Source organism: Dreissena polymorpha, chromosome 11 (genome assembly GCF_020536995.1).
Source record: "Dreissena polymorpha isolate Duluth1 chromosome 11, UMN_Dpol_1.0, whole genome shotgun sequence".
NCBI classification, from domain to species: Eukaryota; Metazoa; Mollusca; class Bivalvia; order Myida; family Dreissenidae; genus Dreissena; species Dreissena polymorpha.
The window spans coordinates 25,322,521-25,346,650 of NC_068365.1; the positions used below are offsets into that span (position 1 = coordinate 25,322,521).

Below are 24,130 nucleotides of genomic sequence, written 5' to 3' on the forward strand. Positions count from 1 at the left end.
AAATGTTAAAGTATTCGTACTACCCCAATTATTTTCATTGTCCCTTGACATATTGCTTTCATATTTATGCCCCCCTTCGAAGAAGAGGGGGTATATTGCTTTGCTCATGTCGGTCGGTCTGTCAGTCCGTCCACCAGGTGGTTGTCAGACGATAACTCAAGAACGCTTGGGCCTAGGATCATGAAACTTCATAGGTACATTGATCAGGACTCGCAGATGACCCCTATTGAATTTGAGGTCACTAGGTCAAAGGTCAAGGTCACGGTGACCCGAAATAGTAAAATGGTTTTTGAATGATAACTCAAGAACGCATACGCCTAGGATCATGAAACTTCATGGGTAGATTGATCATGACTCGCAGATGACCCCTATTGATTTTGAGGTCACTAGGTCTAAGGTCAAGGTCACGGTGACCCGAAATAGTAAAATGGTTTCCGGATGATAAATCAAGAATGCATACGCCTAGGATCATGAAACTTCATGGGTAGATTGATCATGACTCGCAGATGACCCCTATTGATTTTGAGGTCACTAGGTCAAAGGTCAAGGTCACGGTGACCCGAAATAGTAAAATGATTTTCGGATGATTACTCAAGAGCCCTTTTTCCTAGGATCATGACACTTCATAGGTACATTGATAGTGACTCGCAGATGACCCCTATTGATTTTCAGGTCACTAGGTCAAAGGTCAAGGTCACAGTGACAAAAAACGTATTCACACAATGGCTGCCACTACAACGGACACCCATATGGGGGGAATGCATGTTTTACAAACAGCCCTTGTTTGCATACTTGTTTACCAACATGACCTCAACAGACCTGTTTACTTCTACGGATTCGCCGTAGTTACTACGAATTATTTGGCTAAACTACGCACTACGGATTTGTACTGAAAAACTACGGATCCATCGATCAAAATGGTCAAATTTCAGATTTTAAACGTACTTTTGCTTATTGTCGGTCTTAACGGGTAATTTATAAATCGTAATCATTTTGGCGCTTGCGTAGTAAAAAGCGTTGAAATTCAAGCCTCCCGGGGAACGAGTGCTGATCGAGCTTGTCGAGTCATCACCGAACTGACTTACGTATTGGTTCGCAAATTTAGCCGAATATATACGATTTTACGTTGCTATCCAGAATACACATCTCTCTTTCTATTGCGTAGAATACCGACAATAGTCGATGTATCGAGATTGAGCACGCCTGTTTTTACACACGTCCAAGATGGCGGCAAGCAGACGAGAAATTGCGATTAACGGCGAAAATGATAAATACCATTCAAATTAACAACGGATAATATCATATGGTCATAAGGGAATAATGTAATGCGTGTGTCAATTAACGCGACATACTACGTTTGAGATTAAAAAAACAACAAATATTTATCAGAAATCTGCACAGTGAATGTGCGTCACGGAAACGAGTGTTGGAAATTTGGAGTTTAGTCTACTCACAAAGTTAGAGCATTTATTATAATAAGATGAGTATCGTTCGAAAATGGAAAGCGACAAACATGATTTGATTTATATGTTAGTGATCTGTGTATAATCAGATTCATATGCATATTCTGCTTTATTATGTTTGTTACGCTGCACAGTTAAATGAAATAGCATTGAACTGAGGTTGTCAAGTGCAAGATATTGAAAGGTAAACAAATAGAATATATTATTCTAACTCCATTTAATACATCATTAACACAACAAGAACACTAAAGGATGTTTGTCAATATTTGTTTATGTTTTCCCCTTATGATATTTAATTTAAAAAAATACTGAATTAAATTAATAGCTACTCTTAAAGAGCTTATGATCAAATGATGTATTTAAGAATCTATAGATTATTGCAAGTTTAATATGCATGTGGATGGATATTAACTAAACATTATCTTCATTTTAAGAAGACAATGGACATCACTTTATAATATAAAATGCTGTCAAACATGCACTTAAAAACATTTTTAATTTTGTTACTTATAATCATATGTATAATGCTTAATGTCTACAAATTTATGGTTTATCGCGCTATTTTTTTCCAATTTCATGGTTAATCGCTTATTTTCCCAATCCAAATGGCACAGGCTGTAAAACATCAAAGCAAAAAAAAATCACCTAACAGATTATATTATTAGCAAGTAAATTCATCTAGTGCTTTATGTACCGTTAAACTGATATGTGACCCAGTCATGGTGTTTTAATGCTCAAAATGATTGAAAAGTTTAAAACTACTGACAACAGCCCCAAACTACTGAGAGATGCCCTCCATACTACTGAGAAGCAATCGGTAGGGTAAACAGGTCTGCCTCAACCTATAAACAAGAGCAGACAACTCTATCAAGCATTTTGTCATAATTATGGCCCCTTTTCCACTTAGAATATGCAGCAAATGTTAAAGTTTTCGTACTACCCCATTTATTTTCATTGTCCCTTGACATATTGCTTTCATATTTTGTATACTTGTTTACCAACATCACCCCAACCAATAAACAAGACCAGACAACTCTATGAAGCATTTTGTCATAATTATTGCCCCCTTTATACTTAGAATATGCATATTATTGATAAATCTAGTTTGCATACTACCCCAAATATTTCCTATATCCTTTGACATATTGCTTTTAAATGTTGCATACTTGTTTACCAACATAACCCCAACCTATAAACAAGAGCAGACCACTGTATCAAGCATTTTTACATAATTATTGCCCCTTTTACACTTAGATAATTGAACATTTTGCTTAAATTGCCATAACTTCTGTATTTATGATCACATTTTTTGGTTTAAACATCATCTAATAAATTACCCCACCCCACATTATACCCCCCTCTCACCCCCAACCCCCCTCAACCCCCCAATTTTTTAAACATCTAATAAATTACCACACCCCTAAGTATACCCCCCTCTCAACCCCCTCCCCCCCCCCCCACAAAAAAAATAAATTACTTTTTGTCTTCCTTTTTTATTTTTGAAAGATCGTCTCATAAATTACCACACCCCACATTATACCCCCTCTCAACCCCCCCCCCCCAACATTTTTTTTTTCCTTTTTTTATTTTTGAAAGATCGTCTAATAAATTATTGAATATAAACAATTTCCCCATGATGGCTTACGTTATAATGTCAAGCACTCGAATAGTCGAGCGCGCTGTCCTCTGACAGCTCTTGTTTTTATTTTCTTCTTAAATTATGTCCTTTACAAAATTCAAGAAACTTTTTTCAAAATGTCAGTTCAACTCCCTATCCAGCCTTATCTCAGCAAATATTGTTTAAAAACACTTACATTATCCATTTTTAGCTCGGCTGTTTTTGGAGAAAACCCGAGGTATTGTCATAGCCGTCATATTGTCGGCCGTCCGCGTCGTGCTAAAACCTTAACATTGGCTCTAAAATCAAAGTGCTTCCACATACGATTTTGAAACTTCATATGTAGCTGCACCTTGATAAGTTGTACATGCCACATCTATTGTTGGGTCACTAAGTCTATTTGTGTACAATACATTTTAGGTGTACCCTGGTGTTGGTAATGGCAAGAAGGGTTACATCCAGCCTCAAACATTGGCCTGTCAGGACATTGTGATCACCACATACGAGACCCTGAGAAAGGAACTGGACTATGTTGATCTCCCACACTCTAACAGTGAGTAGCCTTGAATAGGTTTCATTAAGTAAATCATGATCTTTGAACCACAAATGTTTTCCTCTTATATTTACATAATGATCACAACCTACAAGAAACTGAGGTAGGAACAGGACTATGTTGACCTTCTTCGCTCTTAAAGTGAGACTTTTTGCCATATACGGTTGCACATCAGGACTGCAGGATCACAAGATACATGTATGAAGCCCTTAGAAAGGAACTGAAATATCTCTTTAGTTACTGTGTCAGTAAAAAGCTGCATAACAAATTGGTCTTACCAAGAACACTCTTATACCAGGAAGCCATGAAATTTAGCTGCACTGTGGGAAAACAGGGCTTAATGCATGTGCATGAAGTAGCGTCCAAGATTAGCTTGTCCAGTCTGCACAGGCTAATAAGGACTGACACTTCTCTTTTTTCATTTTTTTCATTTGAGTGCAGTCTCTTCTTAGTTAACATCTATTTTAGGTGGAAAGTGTTGTCCCTGATTAGCCTGTGAAGATTGCATAGGCTAATGGTTACAATATACCAAAAGATTTCCTACACAAATTCAATGTAAAAGCAATAACTTCAACAAAAAATAAAGTCAAACTTTTGGACATAGAGACCCCCTTAACCATACCTTTTCTTAAAGAGCATTCCAAGCCGCAATGATTTAGACAATAAAAAAGGGGGGTCATGCGTTTTACAAGAAAGAACTCGATGTGAATCAGCGGTCACTGTTTTACAGCCATCAATTTACCGGGTTCGTACCGGTGGATGAGGGTTTCCCGCCATCTGTCAAAGTCTCATGTAATCTCCAACCTTCAAGCAAATGAGTGAATTTCTGTTAAACATCAATGTTTTCCCTACCACATGCACAAAGAAACATTCTAAAATAAAGTCACGGCAAGTGCCCACACAGAGAATTGTGTCTTCTTATAAATGATGTTCAGGTTTTTAAAGAGTATAGCATTGCACTCCAAAAAGATTTAGTATATTGTAACCTAATCTGGGATGACTCTTTACACACATGCATTTAGCAATAGTTTTTCAAAGCGATATTCAATTACTTGTTCAATATCCAGAAGTAGTTGTCATATTTTGTGTAACCTGCTTTTTTCATCCATGTTATAATCCTTATGCGCATCATTTGCCTTTCTTTCTCCTTTGAAATGATATTATTTACACGTATCACTGATGTTATCACTATGCCATTGTTTTTAGGCATTCTTGTTGATCAATATAGTCGTCCTCAGTTTGCATGTTAAATGCTCTCATTCCCAGGTGCTGAGGGCAGGAAACTACGGCACCCCAAGAGGTTTATGGCCATACCCAGCCCTCTCACAGCAGTGCAGTGGTGGAGGGTAGGTTACACAGCACTAACATTGCTGATTTTTTTTTTTCATGAATTTGTCCAAAACATTTGTTTGCAATCTAAGAAATATGATACTCATCTAAATAAGTATAATTTAATAGTATACCGGGTAATAATATTAAAAATAATAGCAAACTTGAGGACTTTTTATGGAAAGCCAAATTGTAAGAATAAGGTCCTATGGCTCATTAAATCTCAAGGTAATATTATTTGTATTTTGTTTATTTATTGATTGAATTTTCTGTAGCTTGTTACATGTATTAGACCATTTACTGACATTAACAAATTATGTTTGTATATTGGGATTGAACCTGTGTCTGTGTCTTCCGCGTGAAAAGGAGATGCTCTAAGTCTATTTTCCATGTGGAATCATTAAAAATATTAACAGCTTGGTATTTGGAACTCATTTTTTTTAGCAAAAGATTCCAGAAATGAAATGGATTGGTAATTTGCGCAGACTCGGTTATTTGTCAACCATTTTCGGATTTATATACATTTATTAAAAATTCTGTTTGTAACCATCCTTTGTGAACATTTAACCTAGTTTAAAAAAACTGTTGTAATGATTGTCATACTCAGTACAAAATCAGACAGATTTGTGAAATATTTTGTACATCTTTTACTGTGATATAATTTTCTGTATATTTTTGATACAGTTTAGTTTCTTATAATACATATAAAATATATTTTTCTTTTTAGGTGTGTTTAGATGAGGCCCAGATGGTGGAATGTACAACAACAAAGGTACATCAATTGAATTATCAACCTAGTTTGTCATAATACAAGTGTATATGTGCAGTGTTTATTGTATAATCCTTTCAGTTAAATAGATAAAATGCAACTTGCATGAATTTGCTGAACAGAAATTGTTATCCCCCACCAAAGGCAGAGGGATATAGTTTTGGCATTTTCCGTCAGTCCGTTGATTTGTTAGTCGGTTGGTCACAAACTTTTTAGTTATGGCGGGGATATCAATTCAATGAATTTGCTTGTAAATTTTGGATTTGGCAGGTTCTCGTTTTAATGGTTGATAATGATTTAAATGTGTCAATTAATTTCTTTGATTGCCAACAGGTAACACTCAACATCACATTTCCATATCCTGCTGACTTAACAGTTGAGTGTTTTTTTTTCATTCTAATCTGTGAATCACTCAGCCACACATTCAGTACTGTGTTCACATGAGGTTGCCAGTACATGGGAGTACAATACCAAATTTTGTGCAGGTGGAGGAAATATTATAACAATAAGCCTGCAAGTGCCCCTTTGGGACGATTTGAGTGCTTTGGGAAAGGCAAATAATATAGGCCGTGCTCAGTGAAAAGGGGGTTTAATGCAAGTGCGTAAAGTGTCATCCCAGATTAGCCTGTGCAGTCCGCACAGGCTAATCAAGGACGACACTTTCCACTTTAAATGGATTTTTGCTATGAAGAGACTTTCTTTAACCCTTTCAGTGGGGGAACCGAATTTTGAAGGCCTTTGCAAACAGTTTGGATCCAGATGAGACGCCACAGAACGTGGCGTCTCATCAGGATCCAAACTGTTTGCTATTCTGATAATATTCTTTCAAAAAAAAATTGAAGAAAATGCTGATTTTAGAAATTCAGCAGACGACATTTTAGCAGACTACAAATTTCCCAGCATTCAAAGGGTTAAACAGAAATTACCATAAAAGAGGAAAATGTTGTCCCGTATTTGCCTCTGCAGACTGCAAAGGCTTATATGGGACGACATTTTACGCACATTTTTTAAGCCCCCTTTTCACAGAGTGCGGCCCATATGTTGCTCTATGTGTGATTTCTTTTGAAGACTGCCCAGATGGCCCAGAGACTGTGTGCTGTGAACAGGTGGTGTGTCACTGGTACACCTATCCAGAAAGACATTGAAGGTATACACAACCAAAGCCAATTGTAGTTTACGTATTCTTTTACTTATTGCTATTTTATGGAGTTTTATGAAAATGATGTTTTAGTTACATAGCTATTTCTGTAGTCATATGTGCTTATTTGTAGCCATGAGCCAAGTTGGTGAAAGTGTAAACCCTGAAGAAATTAAAATACAAATAAAATAAATATACTATAGTTTATATGGTTTACAATATCTAATCTAATAAATGCCTAATTTATTTCTGAACTTGGCCAAAACACTGAATGCCATTATCTCTGACTGATATGAACTTCATTTGCGGACAGTACAATTAACATATTTTCTTGTAGGTGTGCATATATGTAATTGAAAGCCCTCTTCTAACCTCGCCTGGTAAGAAAATATGATTGTGCATTTATTAGGGAAGATACGGTAATTAAGGTATCATGCATGTGGCATTTCAGATCTTGTGGGTCTACTGCTGTTTCTTGGTGTTGACCCCTACTGCAACGCCATGTGGTGGCACAGGCTGCTGTATGACCCCTACTGTCACGGGGTCACAGGTCCCATGCATGACCTTCTGACCTCTGTGCTCTGGAGGAATGTCAAGGCTGATGTACTTGACCAGGTAATGTATGACCCAAACATTCATAGCTCAGATAAGCAAACCATACTTATGGATAGATTGTGTGATCATCCTGTTTATGAAATTCATCTTGTACTGTTAATATTAACCTTTTTAACACCACAGAGGTCTTATGTTTATTAAACTGCCTGAGACCATTTCTCCCAATCTCATCTTGGACACTTAAACTGGTTCATGTGGGTTCAAAACTAGCTGTTTTTGTTGACTATGGCAACAGCTTTTAATGGCAAAGTCTTCTGTATAACCCCTACTGTCAGAAGGCTAGAGATTCAAGATTCAATTTCCAAATCATTTAATTGCCAGTTTTGGTAAAAAAAAACACTGTTAAATTAAGCTGATAATTTGAAGGAACTAGTATATCGAGTATCCGTGCATTATTGTATTAAATAGTATTTTTGTTTAATTTAGTAATTCTGTTGAAACAAAAACTAAATGTTTTTATCTTAATTGATGGTTATCAGGTCTGTATGCCTGAAAGGATTGCAGCATCTAGTGCTAAGATAATTGGTTTGGACAAAAATTGAATCATGTCTCTATTATTTATTTTTCTGTTTGTTATTGTTCGAGGTGTTCAATTCTGAACATTCAGAGAAGTTGACATATTGTTTACCAGTAGTTCCTATCTCAATCTGAACCAGAACAATTTGCAAAGTTCTTTGCATAAAAAAGCACACAAAGTGAAAACATTTTTAAACAATAAATAGCAATATTGAAACAAATAATCAAATGACAAAAAAATTGTTTTACCAGTTTTCAAAACTATATATATCTGGTTTACTTGCAGATTGACATTCCCATACAGACTGAGGAGACAGAATGGTTGAATTTCAGTCCAGTGGAAGAGCATTTTTACAGACGCCAGTACCAAGCCTGTGCTAACATGTCCATGAAGGTATGGAACAGTTTTTTATGAGGTTTATAAGATTTTAAAAGTGTAAATGTTTCCTTTTAAAACTTTTTCGCTCCACCACTCATATGTCCATTAGGGTATTTGATTCAAGTGTGGAGTATGTTGTGAGTTACTGGTGATAGTGCTTCATGATATAAATAATTTTTATAAAGAAAATGATTTCTGTTATATTGCAGCAGACCTTGATAGAAAGATAATTGTATTATAATTGTATGCATCAACTGATGCAGTTAAATAGAACTACATGTTTTTGTTTTAAAGCTTTATGTAGGAACTGTAGGTCTGTAATGATTTTGATAGAGGCTGTGCATTTTAATTTTACTGCACAATTCACCAGAACTCTTCAGAACTAATTAGTGTAGCATGACCCAAACTTGATTTTCTTCTTGTCTTGCAACAAAAGAGAGCATTTTGTAGCATTTGACAGATTCATAAATAAAAAAATACATGAATGTAAATGCATATTAAAATTTAAAGCTATAATGTTTTTTTCACAGTTACTCTTTATAATGATTCTCTGCTTGAATGCTTCTATTTCAATGTAACTATTGTTGGATTACTGGTTGTCAATGGCATGATTTTTTCCTGCAGATTTTGTCCCGTTGGAGTGACAGCAGTGTACGACTGAGCAGTCTGGAGAGATCCACTGTGTTTCAGGTAATAAAGTCCACTGTGATACAGGTAAGAAAGTCCACTGTGTTACAGGTAAGAAAGTCAACTGTGTTTCAGGTAATAGACCACTGTGTTTCAGGTAATAAAGTCCTCTGTGTTTCAGGTAATAGACCACTGTGTTACAGGTAATAAAGTCCACTGTGTTTCAGGCAATAGACCACTGTATTTCAGGTAATAAATTCCACTGTGTTTCAGGTAATAGACCACTGTGTTTCAGGTAATAGACCACTGTGTTTCAGGTAATAGACCACTGTGTTTCAGGTAATAGACCACTGTGCTTCAGGTAATAGACCACTGTGTTTGAGGTAATAGACCACTGTGTTTCAGGTAATAGACCACTGTGTTTGAGGTAATAGACCACTGTGTTTCAGGTAATAGACAAATGTATTTCAGGTAATAGACCACTGTGTTTTAGGTGATATACACCTGTGTTTCAGATAATAGACCACTGTATTTCAGATAATAGACCACTGTGTTTCAGGTGATAGACCAATGTGTTTCAGGTAATGGGCCACTGTATTTCAGATTATAGACCACTGTGTTTCAGGAGATAGACCACTGTGTTTCAGGTAATAGACCACTGTGTTTCAGGTAATAGACCACTTTGTTTCAGGTAATAGACCTCTGTGTTTGAGGTTATAGACCACTGTGTTTCAGGTAATAGACCACTGTGCTTGAGGTAATAGAGCACTGTGTTACAGATAATAGACCACTGTGTTACAGGTACTGTAATCACTGTGTTTCAGGTAATAGACCACTGTGTTTCAGGTAATAGACACAAAATTATTGGGAAAAGTTTACATTGGAACCTTTTTTTCTGAAAATGTGCACTAGAGCATGTTCCTGTTACTATGTGTCATTCAAATTTGCTTAAAATATGCCGTGCTTTCAGCTGTAACATTATATTTCAGATGTTGAATCCACTGGTACGTCTACGGCAAGCATGCTGTCACCCTCAAGTGGTTCGAGGAGAGTTTGTTCCCCTCAAAAAGGAGTATGTATTGTTAATGGATTGATAACTATCATTGTCATAATTGATAAGTTATTTATTAAGATATTTATTTGTCTGATGTCCTTGTTATTTTAGAACAGTGTGACTACTATTATTGTATAAAATAAATCTCAAAGTAGTATTTTTCTATGTTTTTTAAATGTTTAATTATTAAATTTGCTTATTAATTTACGAATGTTGGACAATCATGCATTCACAGAATTGTTTTAGATTAGTCATTAATTATCGTGCATACGAAATAATTTAAAGGCCGATTTTTGTCAGTCATAATGAAACTCAAAAGGTTTACAATGATATGTGGGTGTATATCTGGAAAGGATCAAAATGTTGGGCCCTGCAATTATTGCTTGTAATCTTATCCCCATCTGTTGCTAATTTTCCATAAAATAGTGTAACCCTGTATGTAATAAGTGAGAGTGCCATGTAAGGTTAATCCAAAATGAGAACGACTTATCTTGTTTTCACAACTAAATAGCGCTTAACATAAAACAAGAAAAATCTTTTTAAAAGATATACGGCGTTGATTGTGGTTGGAGTTTGTGAAAGGTAAAGAGTTCAATGAATGAGATCAAGGATAGCGAATGTCTTTTTCTGTGCAGTTTTTAGCTGCATCACATGCAGTATGGGAAGTTACGCAGATTTTTCACGGCTTATTTTACATTATTACATATTGCTTGTCATAAACCTATAGATACAAAACAGAAAACCAAAAGAAGAATGGAAGTTAAATTAAAACATGAGTCAACCGGCCACATGCGAAGTATCCGTACATATGTTAAATATTTATAAGCCCGTTCTTAGAACAAACCTGTTTTAGTGGTTTGTCAGGCATTGCTATTTGATTCGATTATTAACAGTATCGAGAATCATCGCGCTCATGCTTAATACATTAGTCAATATGGTGGAATAATTCTTGTTAAATTAATCAAAAATAATATTTATCATGGTATTGTTGAAAACACATTAAGGATCTATTATTGACATACCATAATTATATCGCTGAATATCTTCATTTAACATAATTCTGGTCTAAAGAAAATTCCAGTTCACCTAGTTCACGCAATAGCGTCTATATTATTGAACGATTATTTTACTGGCCGCGAACTCAGGTGTAAAGTGTTGTCCCTCATTTCCTGGGGCAGTCTGGATGGTAAAACTGGACTTGATGCATGTACCAGTATGTAAAGTGTTGTCCCTCATTTCCTGGGGCAGTCTGGATGGTAAAACTGGACTTGATGCATGTACCGGTATGTAAAGTGTTGTCCCTCATTTCCTCGGGCAGTCTGGATGGTAAAACTGGACTTGATGCATGTACCGGTATGTAAAGTGTTGTCCCTCATTTCCTGGGGCAGTCTGGATGGTAACACTGGACTTGATGCATGTGTGTAAAGTGTTGTCCCTCATTTCCTGGGGCAGTCTGGATGGTAAAACTGGACTTGATGCATGTGTGTAAAGTGTTGTCCCTCATTTCCTGGGGCAGTCTGGATGGTAAAACTGGACTTGATGCATGTGTGTAAAGTGTTGTCCCTCATTTCCTGGGGCAGTCTGGATAATAAAACTGGACTTGATGCATGTGTGTAAAGTGTTGTCCCTCATTTCCTTGGGCAGTCTGGATGGTAAAACTGAACTTGATGCATGTGTGTAAAGTGTTGTCTCTCATTTCCTGGGGCAGTCTGGATGGTAAAACTGGACTTGATGCATGTGTGTAAAGTGTTGTCCCTCATTTCCTTGGGCAGTCTGGATGGTAAAACTGAACTTGATGCATGTGTGTAAAGTGTTGTCTCTCATTTCCTGGGGCAGTCTGGATGGTAAAACTGGACTTGATGCATGTGTGTAAAGTGTTGTCTCTCATTTCCTGGGGCAGTCTGGATGGTAAAACTGGACTTGATGCATGTGTGTAAAGTGTTGTCCCTCATTTCCTGGGGCAGTCTGGATAATAAAACTGGACTTGATGCATGTGTGTAAAGTGTTGTCCCTCATTTCCTGGGGCAGTCTGGATGGTAAAACTGGACTTGATGCATGTGTGTAAAGTGTTGTCTCTCATTTCCTTGGGCAGTCTGGATGGTAAAACTGAACTTGATGCATGTGTGTAAAGTGTTGTCTCTCATTTCCTGGGGCAGTCTGGATGGTAAAACTGGACTTGATGCATGTGTGTAAAGTGTTGTCCCTCATTTCCTGGGGCAGTCTGGATAATAAAACTGGACTTGATGCATGTGTGTAAAGTGTTGTCCCTCATTTCCTTGGGCAGTCTGGATGGTAAAACTGAACTTGATGCATGTGTGTAAAGTGTTGTCTCTCATTTCCTGGGGCAGTCTGGATGGTAAAACTGGACTTAATGCAGATGTGTAAAGTGTTGTCCCTCATTTCCTGGGGCAGTCTGGATGGTAAAACTGAACTTGATGCATGTGTGTAAAGTGTTGTCTCTCATTTCCTGGGGCAGTCTGGATGGTAAAACTGGACTTAATGCAGATGTGTAAAGTGTTGTCCTTAATTTTCCGGCGCAGTCTAGAAGTCTCTTCTCAGTGAAAATCTTGTTAAGGCGGTAAGTTTCATCCCTAATTCGACTGTGCAGACTGCACAGGCTTATCTGGGACAACACTTTACGCACATGCATAAAGCCCAGTTTTCCCAAAATGCCAGTCATATTTGGCTGCAGTATGATGTCTATGGAGGATCTACTGGACTCACTCATCAAGAAGGCAAAACTGGAGGCTGAGGAGGCTCACAGGCAGCTGGTGGCCGCCATCAACGGACAGGCTGGGCTACACATCATCCAGGAGCAGGTTATATTACACTATATAAGTTTTTATGTCCCCCATCACTAAAGTGGGGGACATATTGTTTTTGCCCATATCTGTTGGTTTGTGTGTTTGTTTGTTTTTTGCCCCAACTTTAACATCTGAAATAACTTTTGCAATATTCAAGATAGCAACTTGATATTTGGCCTGCATGTGTATCTCATGGAGCTGCACATTTTGAGTGGTGAAAGGTCAAGGTCATCCTTCAAGGTCAAACGTCAAATATATGGGTAAAAATCGCTCATTTAATGAATACTTTTGCAAAATTGAAGATAAAAATATTTGTTTTATTTTGAAATGCCACAGGATCAAATGATCGGAGGTATATTGTTTTTGGCCTGTCTGTCCTTCTGTCATTCTGTCCCAAAACTTTAACCTTGGTTAAAGTTTTGTGATAACTTTTGCAATATTGAAGATAGCAACTTGATATTTGACAAGTATGTGTTTCTCATGGAGCTGCACATTTGGAGTGATGAAAGGTCAAGGTCACGTTCATCCTAGGTCAAAGGTCAAAAAAACAAAATCCAAGGGAAGTAACAAGCTTTAAAGGGAGATAATTTCTATTTTATGTAATTTGGCAGGTACAGATCATTTTCACAAGGGAAGTAATGTTTTTTAAAGGGATATACAAATTTTGTAATTCAAAGCAGCACAGTAGTGGGCATTATGTTTCTGACAAACACTTCTCTTGTTTATGAGTCGTTCTGCAGCAAAACCTTTGATGACTTGTAAATTTCCAGCAGGGGTTTGAATGGTGCATGTGCACTGTTTTGGCATAACATTTTGGAAAATGCTGATCATAACAATCCTGTATTCATATTTCATTTAAGAAACAACATGTACAATATAAATGAGTAGTGTTCTGAGAAAACTGGGCATAATGCATGTGCATAAAGTATTGTCCCAGATTAGCCTGTGCAGTCTGCACAGGCAAATCAGGAACGACACTTTCCGCATTTATGACATTTTTCAATGAAATCTCTTTAAATGAAGTCTCTTCTGAGCAAAAATACAATTTAGGCAGAAAGCTTTGTCCCTGATTAGCCTGTGCTGACTGCACAGGCTAATCTGGGATGACACTTTACGCACATGCATTAAGCCCAGTTTTCTCAGAACACAACTCATATAAATACATCAATTAAAGGATGTTTTTGTCATTAATACAGGTCTTATATTGGATGGGTCTCATTGATTTTATTTAAGACCCTAAAGTATTATTTTAGCCTACCTGAGCACAACATGTTCATTGAGGTTTTTGTGATCATCATTGACCTCCTGAACACTCTAGAGGCCTCATTCATTGACCAAACTTGATATTTTACCCATTGATATCTCAGCTGAGTTCTATGCCTCTGTTATGTGGTTAAAATAAAACTAGCTTGGGACATTTCTTTAAATGATACTTAACTTAGTTTGAAAATGGTTTTGGTCCATTGAAAAACGTGGACAGCGAGATGCATGGCAGTTTTCTGTATATGCCTAATATGGCAAAAGTAAACCATTTGAACGCTCTCAAAGACAAATTTTGGCTCCCTCATCATGAATCTGGCTTAAAGCATTGAACATTTGTATTGGTATGATTTCCTAGCTCTGTAAGAAATTGTTGCGGGTCAATTTAAAAACATTATATGGAGCTGCTGACAACAGTATATTCCATTTGGGTCCCAGGTATAAAATGATTTGCTATATTCTGTACCCCTTTCACAGTATTCTGAGGCGGTTGACAAGTACCGTGAGGTGCTGATGTCAGTGGAGGAACACAAGGGCAGACTTAAGACAGACTCACTACAGCAGCTCCACGCAATGTACAATCTCAACGAGATACTGGCATCTCAACCAGCCGGTGTAGCACCGACCCTGAGAGATGATCAGCTGCCCAGACAGGTGGGTTGTGTGGGTCAGGTGCCCAGACAGGTGGGTTGTGTGGGTGTACATTGGGTAAAAAACATCGACAAACAAACTTTGCAGAAAACATTACCTACAGTCCACTCTCGTTATCTCGACATCGGATATCTCGATATTCTCGATATGTCGAAGTAAGCTCAATGTCCCATTTATTTTCCTTCTTTATCTATATAAATAAACATCGCTATCTCGATTTTCGTTATGTCAAATAATTTGATATGTCGATATAAAATTGTGTCCCTAGTCCCGATTTTACTTGTATTTACTGCGGTTTATCTCGAAGTGCGAATAACTGTCCCAGTGTCGGCAAAAGGTGAGACATTTTTCTTTGATACTTCGCCCGGCTGCTTCCGATACTGTGCATCAATGTTCACACGTGTGTGTTGTCGTTAGCCATTAACACTTGAGTAGGCCTGTCACTTTAACATCAATTAACTGCAATTAATACACAGCCTGCCGAAAGGCCGAAAGACTAATTGTTTTTACAAACAACATTCCAAAATGCATTGAGTTATATTTTTATGTATATAAACCGTCGCAAATTTACAGAATGCTGTGGTAGCGGATCCGTGGTCTAGTGGTAACACACTGGCTTCACAATCCAGAGATCGCTGGTTCTATCCCCCGCTGCACCTAACCTACTAACTCGTCTTTCGCATGAGACATTAAACCGAGCTGCAGTCTACTAGGTGCTATACACCGGGCACTAAAAGACCCAGGATCACCTCTGGAACAGGATGTCTCCTGTATCTTGCACTATCCCCCTTAACCAACTAACACGTCTTTCTGGGGGCCATGGGCATATGGGAGACAATCCCGGAGCACTCGAGAAAAAATAATGAAGAAGAAGAACAAAACGCTTTTCTATCATTGAAACAACAGTAATTGTCATGGGTAACTTGAAAGAATATGATTTACGCATGTTCAGATGGAAAACCCTTGTCTTGATTGGACGTCAGTTGCATCATAACTTTAAATAGCAATATTACCTGATGTTTACTCGACAGTTTAGAAAAATTATAACCGCATGTGTTCATGCAATTCTGTAATACTTAAAACGTCATTATAAGCATTTAAATAGCAAAATTATTCGTGCCTCGTAAAAACGCGTATATATCAGGTAGAAAGTATTATGCCACACGGTGACGGCTTTAGTTAGACCACTTAGCAGGTATTGAGATGTTAAAAACAAGATAAATTTTCGTCTAATTTTTTCTTTGAAAACGCCTAATTGGATATCTCGAACTCTCGTTATCTCGACATTTTTTCTTGTTCCCGCCGACTTCGAGATAATGAGAGTGGACTGTATTTGAAATCCTACAGTTTATAACATAAATAATTGCATTGAACGCAGTTAACAAAGAAGGTTATGGCAATAACTCTTTAAGTTTTTATCTTTAGGATAGCTGAAGTAAATAGGATTAATTGACTTGTTTGTACCAAGCTTAAGTAGTGTATATTCAATTTACATTCAGCATTTGAGCATAAACACAATTAAACGCATATCAAACAAAAAATTAGTTGTTTGCAGTGATTTTTTGTTTTTAGAACAGATGTGCTTTAAAGTGCTCAGAATTAAATGTGATGAGCAGAGGCTTAATACGACATTTTCACTGAATTTAGAACAAATGTTGAACATAGAAAGCAGATCAATAATAAGAAAATCAAACCCATGAATTAAAAAATAAGTCATAGAAAATGGTTTGTAAGTCTGTAATACAGACAGGATTATTTACCACGACTTATAAAACATAAACAGCAATCCTTGATGATAGGTACATGTTATAAAAATAACAACTTCTCTGTGTTCAACACTGACCTGGTTAATGATTACCATCATTTTCAATTTGGCTGTCGTTATTTTCAAAACAGATACAAAATGGCTAATGCATATGCTAAACATCATAAATGAAATGACTTTGTTGTACTGTTTTTGTTGCTATTTTGAATATACTGGAATACAGTATTGCCTTGGAGTAGTATTTCATCAGTGCTGGCATCATTTTGTGGAAAATAAGTGTCCTGTTGTGTAAAGAACTTCCTGGTGTTTATTTTTACTTCTATAAATATTATGTTTATGTAAATGCATATTTATAGATAGAGGAGCTCAAAGAACGCTACCTTGCCAAGGCAATAGCGTATGTAACATCCACTGAAGAGGCCCTGGCACCAGCACAAGTAGAAGTGAAGGAACTGCAGAGAGAGGTTAAACTCCTCATGATTTTTATTGGAGTCAGGTCAGGATGGTCTAAACCCATGACGGCCATAGTCCATGATGGGGCATATCTTGAACGGCCCAAACCATTACCGTCATTAATTAGGACCCATATTTAGGACATGATTCTTATATGTGCGAATTGAGATTTGAAATCGAATTGAATGATAGACTAAAAGAATAATGTATATGTTTATTTGCTCTGAATTCAATTTTGTAAAATACACCATATTTATTTATATCAGTCTTTATTTGCCTGATTCTCAGGATGAGCTTTTGTCCACAAAACTTTATACCAAATTTGGAAGGTAAATTACTAAATGAACATCAGTTAGCACTGTTACAGAGTGAGTCCTTGTTTGATGTAAGAAACCGTTAATAAGTTCAAGTTACTTGTTGTAACAAGCCTATTTCCTGGGCCTTCAATATCAGGATTTGGATTGTCAATACCCATATTCTATTTGTTCTTTTAACAGAACTGTTAACATCAAAATTGATATTAAAGATTTTTATGCCCCCTTTCGAAAGGGGGTATATAGTTTTGGCACTGTCCATCTGTCTGTCAGTCTGTCTGTGACTTTTCGTGTCCGCTCTCTAATTCAAATAATTTTTATCCGATCTTTATGAAACTTGGTCAGAAGTTGTATCTAGACAATATCTAGGTCAAGTTCAAATATGGGTCATGCCGGGTCAAATACTAAGTCACGGGGTCGAAAAAACAAATCCAAGGGAAGTAATAAGCTCTAAATGGACATAATTATCTGACCTGCCAAATTATATATTTTTGTTAAATAAATCAAAGCGGCGCAGTAGGCGGCGTTGTTTTTCTGACAAACACATCGTGGTAAAAGGTCAAGGTCATCCTTCAAGGTCAAAGGTCAAAAATACAAATCCAAGGGAAGTAATAAGCTTTTAAGGGAGATAATTATTCAATATTGAACATAGCAACTTTATATTTGGCATGCATGTGTATCTCATGGAGCTGCTCATTTTGGGTGGTGAATCTACAGTCACGGTAGTGGCTTTTAATTATTTGCTACTGAAAATAGAGATTTGTTAGAGACAATTATTTTCAAGGGAAGTAATTCATATAATTATAAATCTCAGATTTTATATTTCCTCAGCAAGAATTTAAGTTCTTTTCACAGTTACTGTACAGATTTTTTATTTAGATTATTTATAAATCAAATGATTGATTTGTCAAAGTATTTTTTTAAATGATATAATTATCATTTCTTTCCTGTACTAATTTGTGAATGGTAGGGTTCATTACATACCTGTTGACTTATGTCCACAGATGCATGATGAACACTGGCTATGATCTCTTGGATAAACCACAGGCCTTGGTTGTCATTGATGTCTGACTTGGTCATTTTTTACTGTCTAAAGAACCCCCCCCCCCATCCCACCCCCGGGTGGATTGGACAAAATCCAAGGGAAGTAATAAGCTTTAAAGGGAGATTATTTCTATACCTGCCCAATGATAAATAGAAATTTTATTTCAAAGCGGTGCAGTAGGGGGCATTGTGTTTCTGACGAACACATATCTTGTTGTTTCTAACTATTGCATAATGTCATTTTTTCTTTCAATGTTCATTTAAAAGGACACAAGTACCATCAAATAAACCTGCTAAAATGTTCATAAATAAGAATCTAGACGAACACAGAAGAAATAATATCAGAAAACGTTGGAAAACAATAACTTGTGTTTGCTAGTTGAAAATTCAAGGATTTACATGAACTATGTACACTTATAGAAAGTCCCAGATATCAGGTTAAGATGTCTTCATATGACACATCAAAATTTTTTGATTCTTGAAATATGAGTATAGATGTCGATATTGGCCTTGCACAACGAATACATTTATATTTATGAAGTTCATGAAACATTAAAATCATGTTACACTTAACTGTTAACTTTCTCATTTTGACTTCCACATTTCTATTTATCTTCTCATTTTTGTTGTTAAAAGAAAAGCAAAAGATATGTTGTCATAAAAATCGTACATACTTTCTTGATACAACCTCAGATTTTCATATTGATGTCTGTAAAGGCTTACAAAGGACGTACATAATTTACAACATTTATGCCTAGCTTCTAGAAAAAAGGCCTTTGCAAACAGCGTAGACCCAGATGAGACACCGCATGATGCGGCGTCTCATCAGGGTCTGCGCTGTTTGCTTAAAGGAATGTCTGTAAGAAATATTCAAAATATAGAAAACAATGTACTAGACAGTCTTAATTTTTGAAAAAAATTGATCCAATTTAGAAGGATGGGAGAGTCCACTTGGCATAAATGGGTTAAAGTGTAAAATGTATTGTGTTGCGGCTAAATGAATCCTAATACAGATAATGAAAATAAAGTATTGAAAGGATGAATGTTCTTATACTTTGTTTTGATGCCATTCTGTTTTTACCTAAATACAGGGATCTCACAGTAGAAAAAGTAGTATGTAGAACAACAATTCTGCACAGAATCTTGGATAATTTTGCCTTAACAAGTTATTAAAAACCTGTTTATTGTAGCTCCATCCCATAAAAAGTTTTCAGTTTATGCAGACACTATCAAGTCTGTTTCCTGGGAAAAACCAGTACTTTGTGTCTTTGTAAAGATCATGAGAATGTTGAGACTGATTCAATGATCTAACACTAATCTGACCTTTGTGATTGTTGCCAGGTGAAGGACGTGGACTTATGGTTCCTGGACGTGATCCAGTGGGCGGAGGACTATGAGCACACGGAGACCCTGCTGTGGAAGGTAGCAGAGGACGTCCGCAAAGACAAGTCACACTTTGACCGGAACCAGCGTGAGCGCCCCCGTAGCTTCCTTGAGCGACAGTAAGACACTAGCTTGTGTTTCATTTGATATGCTAGGATTCTATTATATGTTGTATTAACTCTTTCAGTGCTGGAACCGAATTTTAAAGGCATTTGTGAACAGTTTGGATCCTGATCAGACGCCACAAAACTGTTTGCTATTCTGAAAGTATTCTTTGAAAAAAAGTCAAAGAAAATGCTAATTTTAGAAATTCAGCAGACAACATTTTAGCAGAAGACAAATTTCCCAGCATGCAAAGGGTTAAGTAACATGCTCAGTGGCATTTCAAACGCTGATTTCTAGATATAAGATTGAATTCCTGTATTCTTGATTCAAGCTTAACTTCTCACTTCAGGTTGAATTCATATATCAAAGTAGCTTATCTCTAACGTTGATTTCAGCTTGAATTCTCCCCGAGCCCTGCAGCATGCCATGCACACATCCCTGAATGAGATGAAGGCAGCCTACGCGGTCCTGTTCAAGGCAATGAAGGGACTGCAGGGGAAACCCTCCCAGGATCTCATCAACCTCACTGTGGAGTGCTGCCTGAGACCTGTGGCTGAGGTGTTGAACAGGTACCCAAAGACCGCTACCAAAATAAAATAAAATATTAATGTATAATTTTTAGCTCGGCTGTTTTCTTAGAAAATCCGAGGTATTGTCATAGCCAGCTCGTCGTGTGGGTTGTCATGTCGTCCGCTTTGTGCTAAAACCTTTACATTTGTTCAAGGTTTTGAACATTGGCTGTAAAATCAAAGTGCTTCAACCTACAACTTTGAAACTTCATATATGATGGGTACATAAACTTATTTATTCTTTCAGTAAGATATTACATACAAGTTATTTACAGAGTATTTTAAGCCCAGGTAATGGAGTAGAACATGCATTAAGTTATAAGCATACATTCATATACAATTTATAGTGTTTTATATTTTCAAGAACTATACCAACAAAACTTCACTGCACATGCATATCATAAAGCTTTAGTTGTAAGTATGTATATTTTTAATCTGTAATATATTACTCATTCAAAAGGTTACTTAAGTGCTGAATTGCATTGTGTAAAAAACATTAATAATGCAGATTTTACAAAATACCAGGTGATAAAAATTATCTATATTATTAATATTAATGTTATGATAAGTGATGTCATAATGGGAGATGTCTACAAATATTTGTAATTCATCATCTGTTTTAATTGTTTTTAGCTCTAGTAGTAGACTACTGGCCGAAGGCCTGAAGAGCTTATGTCATGGCGTGGTTTCCATCGTCTGTCCGTCCGTGCGTGCGTTAGACTTTTTAGCTCACCTGATTGCTCAGTCTTAGTCTGTCGTCTGTCCGGCTGTCCGTCCGTCCACATTTGTTGTTAACACTCTAGAGGCCACATTTATTGTCCGATCTTCATGAAACTTGGTCAGAAGCTTCGTCCCAATCAAATTGTTTTTGCCCTGTCTGTTGGTCTGTTGGTCTGTTTGCGCCAACTTTAACATTTTGCAATAACTTTTGCTATATTGAAGAAAGCAACTTCATATTTGGCATGCATGTGTATCTTATGAAGCTGCACATTTTGAGTGGTGAAAGGTCAAGGTCAAGGTCATTCTTCAAGGTCAGAGGTCAAATATATGTGGCCAAAATCGCTCATTTATGAATACTTTTGCAATATTGAAGATAGCAACTTGATATTTGGCATGCATGTGTATCTTATGGAGCTGCACATTTTGTGTGTTGAAAGGTCAAGGTCAAGGTCATCCTTCAAGGTCAGAGGTCAAATATATGTTGCCCAAATCGCTTATTTTATGAATACTTTTGCAATATTGAAGATAGCAACTTGATATTTGGCATGCATGTGTATCTTATGGAACGGCACATTTTGAGTGTTGAAAGGTCAAGGTCATCCTTCAAGGTCAGAGGTCAAATATATGTGGCCCAAATCGCTTATTTTATGAATACTTTTGCAATATTGAAGATAGAAACTTGATATTTGGCATGCATGTGTATTTCATGGAGCTGCACATTTTGAGTGGTGAAAGGTCAAGGTCATCCTTCACAAGGTCAAGGTCATCCTTCATAAGGTCAAGGTAATATATAGGGGGACATTGTGTTTCACAAACACATCTTGTTTACTATAGAGAAACCTTGTAAACACTCTAGAAGTCACAATTTTTGCCCAATCACTATGCAAATAAATAGCATGCAAATGAGTGTCGCTGTTGAACTGGACAAAAAATGTAGAGTATAATATAAATTGTACGCGCCACCTATCTACTAGTTCAAACTGTTGAAGTCCAAAGTGTACATTATGTCCCAAAAACATGAATTCTACATAAGTAAGAAAGTAAAGAAACTTTCTGGACCTAAACAACTTTACTGGGATTTGATTGACATTTTTTATTTTAAAATACAAAACTTTTACTATTCATTTCTTAGGTTTCTTGCATTATGAAGTTATGTTTTTTTACTTTACAAAACTTTAAACTTCTCATTTCTAATTTTCACAGTGCTAAACTAACAAAAGTAATGCATCTAGTATTGTATAATACCTTAACCTATGATATTTAGAACTAATGCAAATTCGTGATATTTTTAATAATAATAATTCGTGATAATTCGCGATAGTGTGTTTTTGCCCACAATTACAGCCTCTTACAGGCTGTGTGCAAATAGCAAAATGTGAAGAAAGCTTTTTCTCAATGGCAAGAAGTATCTTGTTAAAAAAAGTCTCGCCAAAATTTCAAAAAAAATAATTCAAACTTTTTAGCTCACCTGATTGCTCAGGTGAGCTTTTGTGACCAGTCTTTGTCCGTCGTCCGTCAGTCATCCGTCCGTCCACATTTGTTTGTAAACACTCTAGAGGTTGAGTTCAAAAGTGGTTCTGGTCTATTGAAAAACATGGCCGCCAGTGGGCGGGGCAGTTTTCCTTATTTGGCTATAGAGAAACCTTGTAAACACTCTAGAAGTCACAATTTTTGCCCAATCATCATGAAAGTTGGTCAAAACATTGGTTTTATTGATATCACGGACGAGTTCGAAAATGGTCCAGATGAGTGAAAAAACATGGCCGCCAGTGGGCGGGGCAGTTTTCTCTATATGTATATAGTGAAAACATGTGAACACTCTAGAAGTCACATTTTTGGCCCAATTTTCATGACATTTGGTCAAAACATTTGTTTCCTTGATAAGAGAGTTGAGTTCGAAAATGGTTCCAGTCAGTTGAATAACATGGCTGCCAGGGGGGGGGGGGGTCAGTTTTCCTTATTTGGCTATAGAGAAACCTTGTAAACACTCTAGAAGTCACAATTTTTGCCCAATCATCATGAAAGTTGGTCAAAACATTGGTTTTATTGATATCTCGGAGAGTTTGAAAATGGTCCAGATCGGTGATAAACATGGCCGCCATTGGGCGGGGCTTTTTTCTCTATATGTATATAGTGAAAACATGTGAACACTCTAGAAGTCACATTTTTGGCCCAATTTTCATTAAATTTGGTCAGAACATTTGTTTCCTTGATATGAGAGTTGAGTTTGAAAATGGTTCCGGTTAGTTGAATAACATGGCTGCCGGGGGGGCAGTTTACTCATATTTATATAGTAAAAAAAGCTTGTGTACACTCTAGAAGTCACATTTTTGGCCCAATTGTCATAAAATTTGGTCAGAACATTTGTTTTCTTAATATGAGAGTTGAGTTCGAAAATGGTTCCAGTCAGTTGAATAACATGGCTGCCGGGGGGGGGGGGGGCAGTTTTCCTTATTTGGCTATAGAGAAACCTTGTAAACACTCTAGAAGTAACAATTTTTGCCCAATCATCATGAAAGTTGGTCAAAACATTGGTTTTATTGATATCTCGGATGAGTTCGAAAATGGTCCAGATTGGTGAAAAAACATGGCGGGGCATTTTTCTCTATATGTATATAGTGAAAACATGTGAACACTCTAGAAGTCACATTTTTGGCCCAATTTTCATGAAATTTGGTCAAAACATTTGTTTCCTTGATACAAGAGTTGAGTTCGAAAATGGTTCCGGTCAGTTGAATAACATGGCTGCCAGGGGGGGGGGCAGTTTTCCTTATTTGGCTATAGAGAAACCTTGTAAACACTCTAGAAGTCACAATTTTTGACCAATCATCATGAAACTTGGTGAAAAGATTGGTTTTATATATATCACATAATTAATGCCATAATTATTGCCTTTAGATTGTCCAAACTTTCATTATATTATACAAAATCCTTGTAAGCACTCTAGAGGTCAGAATTTTGTTTCAGATTTTATGAATCTTGGTCATAATATTTATTTTTG

General features: G+C 36.7%; 1 protein-coding gene across 1 annotated transcript in view; it reads left to right on the forward strand.

Moving 5' to 3' along the window:
- The window catches only part of LOC127849707 (E3 ubiquitin-protein ligase SHPRH-like), a 65,207-nt gene that overhangs the window by 16,263 nt on the left and 24,814 nt on the right, over positions 1–24,130 (forward strand). The window contains exons 8-20 of the mRNA XM_052382453.1: positions 3,502–3,634; positions 4,901–4,980; positions 5,691–5,735; positions 6,801–6,879; positions 7,322–7,485; positions 8,288–8,395; positions 9,005–9,070; positions 9,997–10,079; positions 12,754–12,880; positions 14,603–14,779; positions 16,898–17,005; positions 19,694–19,854; positions 20,236–20,409. Coding sequence (XP_052238413.1) covers positions 3,502–3,634; positions 4,901–4,980; positions 5,691–5,735; positions 6,801–6,879; positions 7,322–7,485; positions 8,288–8,395; positions 9,005–9,070; positions 9,997–10,079; positions 12,754–12,880; positions 14,603–14,779; positions 16,898–17,005; positions 19,694–19,854; positions 20,236–20,409 — 1,505 coding nt within the window. The remainder of the gene's footprint in view (positions 1–3,501; positions 3,635–4,900; positions 4,981–5,690; positions 5,736–6,800; positions 6,880–7,321; positions 7,486–8,287; positions 8,396–9,004; positions 9,071–9,996; positions 10,080–12,753; positions 12,881–14,602; positions 14,780–16,897; positions 17,006–19,693; positions 19,855–20,235; positions 20,410–24,130) is intronic.